The sequence below is a fragment of the Penaeus monodon genome, chromosome 31, assembly GCF_015228065.2.
Source record: "Penaeus monodon isolate SGIC_2016 chromosome 31, NSTDA_Pmon_1, whole genome shotgun sequence".
Classification (NCBI taxonomy): domain Eukaryota; kingdom Metazoa; phylum Arthropoda; class Malacostraca; order Decapoda; family Penaeidae; genus Penaeus; species Penaeus monodon.
The window spans coordinates 2655618-2656928 of NC_051416.1; the positions used below are offsets into that span (position 1 = coordinate 2655618).

The 1311-nt window shown below is 36.4% G+C and overlaps 1 protein-coding gene across 1 annotated transcript in view; it reads left to right on the top strand.

Annotated features, from left to right (window-relative positions):
- The window catches only part of LOC119592990 (DNA helicase MCM8-like), a gene marked incomplete in the record, with an annotated part of 8903 nt that overhangs the window by 5515 nt on the left and 2077 nt on the right, over window positions 1-1311 (top strand). Inside the window, 3 exon segments of the mRNA XM_037941874.1 lie at window positions 116-261; window positions 464-686; window positions 821-982. Of these exon segments, the coding sequence (XP_037797802.1) occupies window positions 116-261; window positions 464-686; window positions 821-982 (531 nt within the window).

A 1311-nucleotide genomic window follows, 5' to 3' on the forward strand; every position in this document is an offset into this window, starting at 1 on the left:
AAAAATTATAATAGAAGGAATAATTCTTTTATATTATTTCATATTGTAAAACAATAATGGTGATAAGATCCCTATTCACAGTACATTCTTGATATTCACTTGTGTTTCTTGCCAGGAACTTGACTGCCTGTTATCCGAGCACGTGATGGCCCTGCACAGTCGACTGGGCAAGCAGGCCAACGATCTCCTTGAGGGTGGTCGAGTGAGAAAGCAGGATCTTTTAGATTCTTCGAGCATCATTGACTCCGAGCAGCCTTTGAGGTATTTAGAGTGTTAGATGTTTAAAATTAACGTATCTAAAAATTATGGACTTCTGTATTTCCCGTCTTCTTTTTTGCAAGTTTTTTATAATGTATTAAATTCATACTGTGGTGCTTGTAAGATTTTACATTTTTTATTTCTAAAAAAGTTACAAAAGCAAAGTGTAATGCAAATAGTAATGATAATCCTAACATCATTGCAGTGAAAGACTCAAGCATAGAAGTAGTGAGCCATTTGAACCCATTCCTCACCACCTCCTACGCAAGTACATTTGTTATGCAAGAAAGTATGTTCACCCGAAAATAACAAAAGGTGCGGCAAAAATTATCCAGCAATTCTATCTGGACCTCCGACAGCGACATCAGAATGCCAACTCAACACCCATTACTACAAGACAGCTTGAGTCATTGATAAGGCTAACAGAGGTATATATTTCTTACAATTATTTCCTTTTTTTCTCGTTTTTCTTTTCTTCTCTTTCTTTCTTTTGACTGATTTGTGTATTTAGACTCGTGTCCATCATGGAATATTAACTGAAATGTCGTATTACTCTTTCAAGGCAAGAGCTAGGTGTGAGCTGCGGGAAGAGGCCACCGAGGATGATGCCAGAGACGTGGTAGAGGTCATGCGTTTCTCTATGATGGACACGTTCAGTGATGAGTTTGGTCTCCTGGACTTCAAGAGGTCGCAGCATGGTTCAGGATCAAGCAATAGATCACAGGTAGTATTTTCTCATTCGCTGGGTTCAAGTTTCTTTTTGAAAATGTTCGTCATTGTGATGAATAGAGTAAAATGTATAAAAGTAAGAGGAAAACAGGTACAGGAAGAGAAGTTACTATCTGTATAAAATTTCATTACGAGTGAAAATGATAAGTTCCTTCGTTGGTCATAAAAGGAAGAATCAGGAAAATAAATAGCATCTTAGCAATAAGAAGACAATGTATATCTAACACTTTTGAAAATGAACACTAAGAAAAGTTTCAGAATAAAATTTCCATAAAAAGAGAATGAAAGAAGAGAGATTATCTGGAATTATAATTGGTCGCTCGG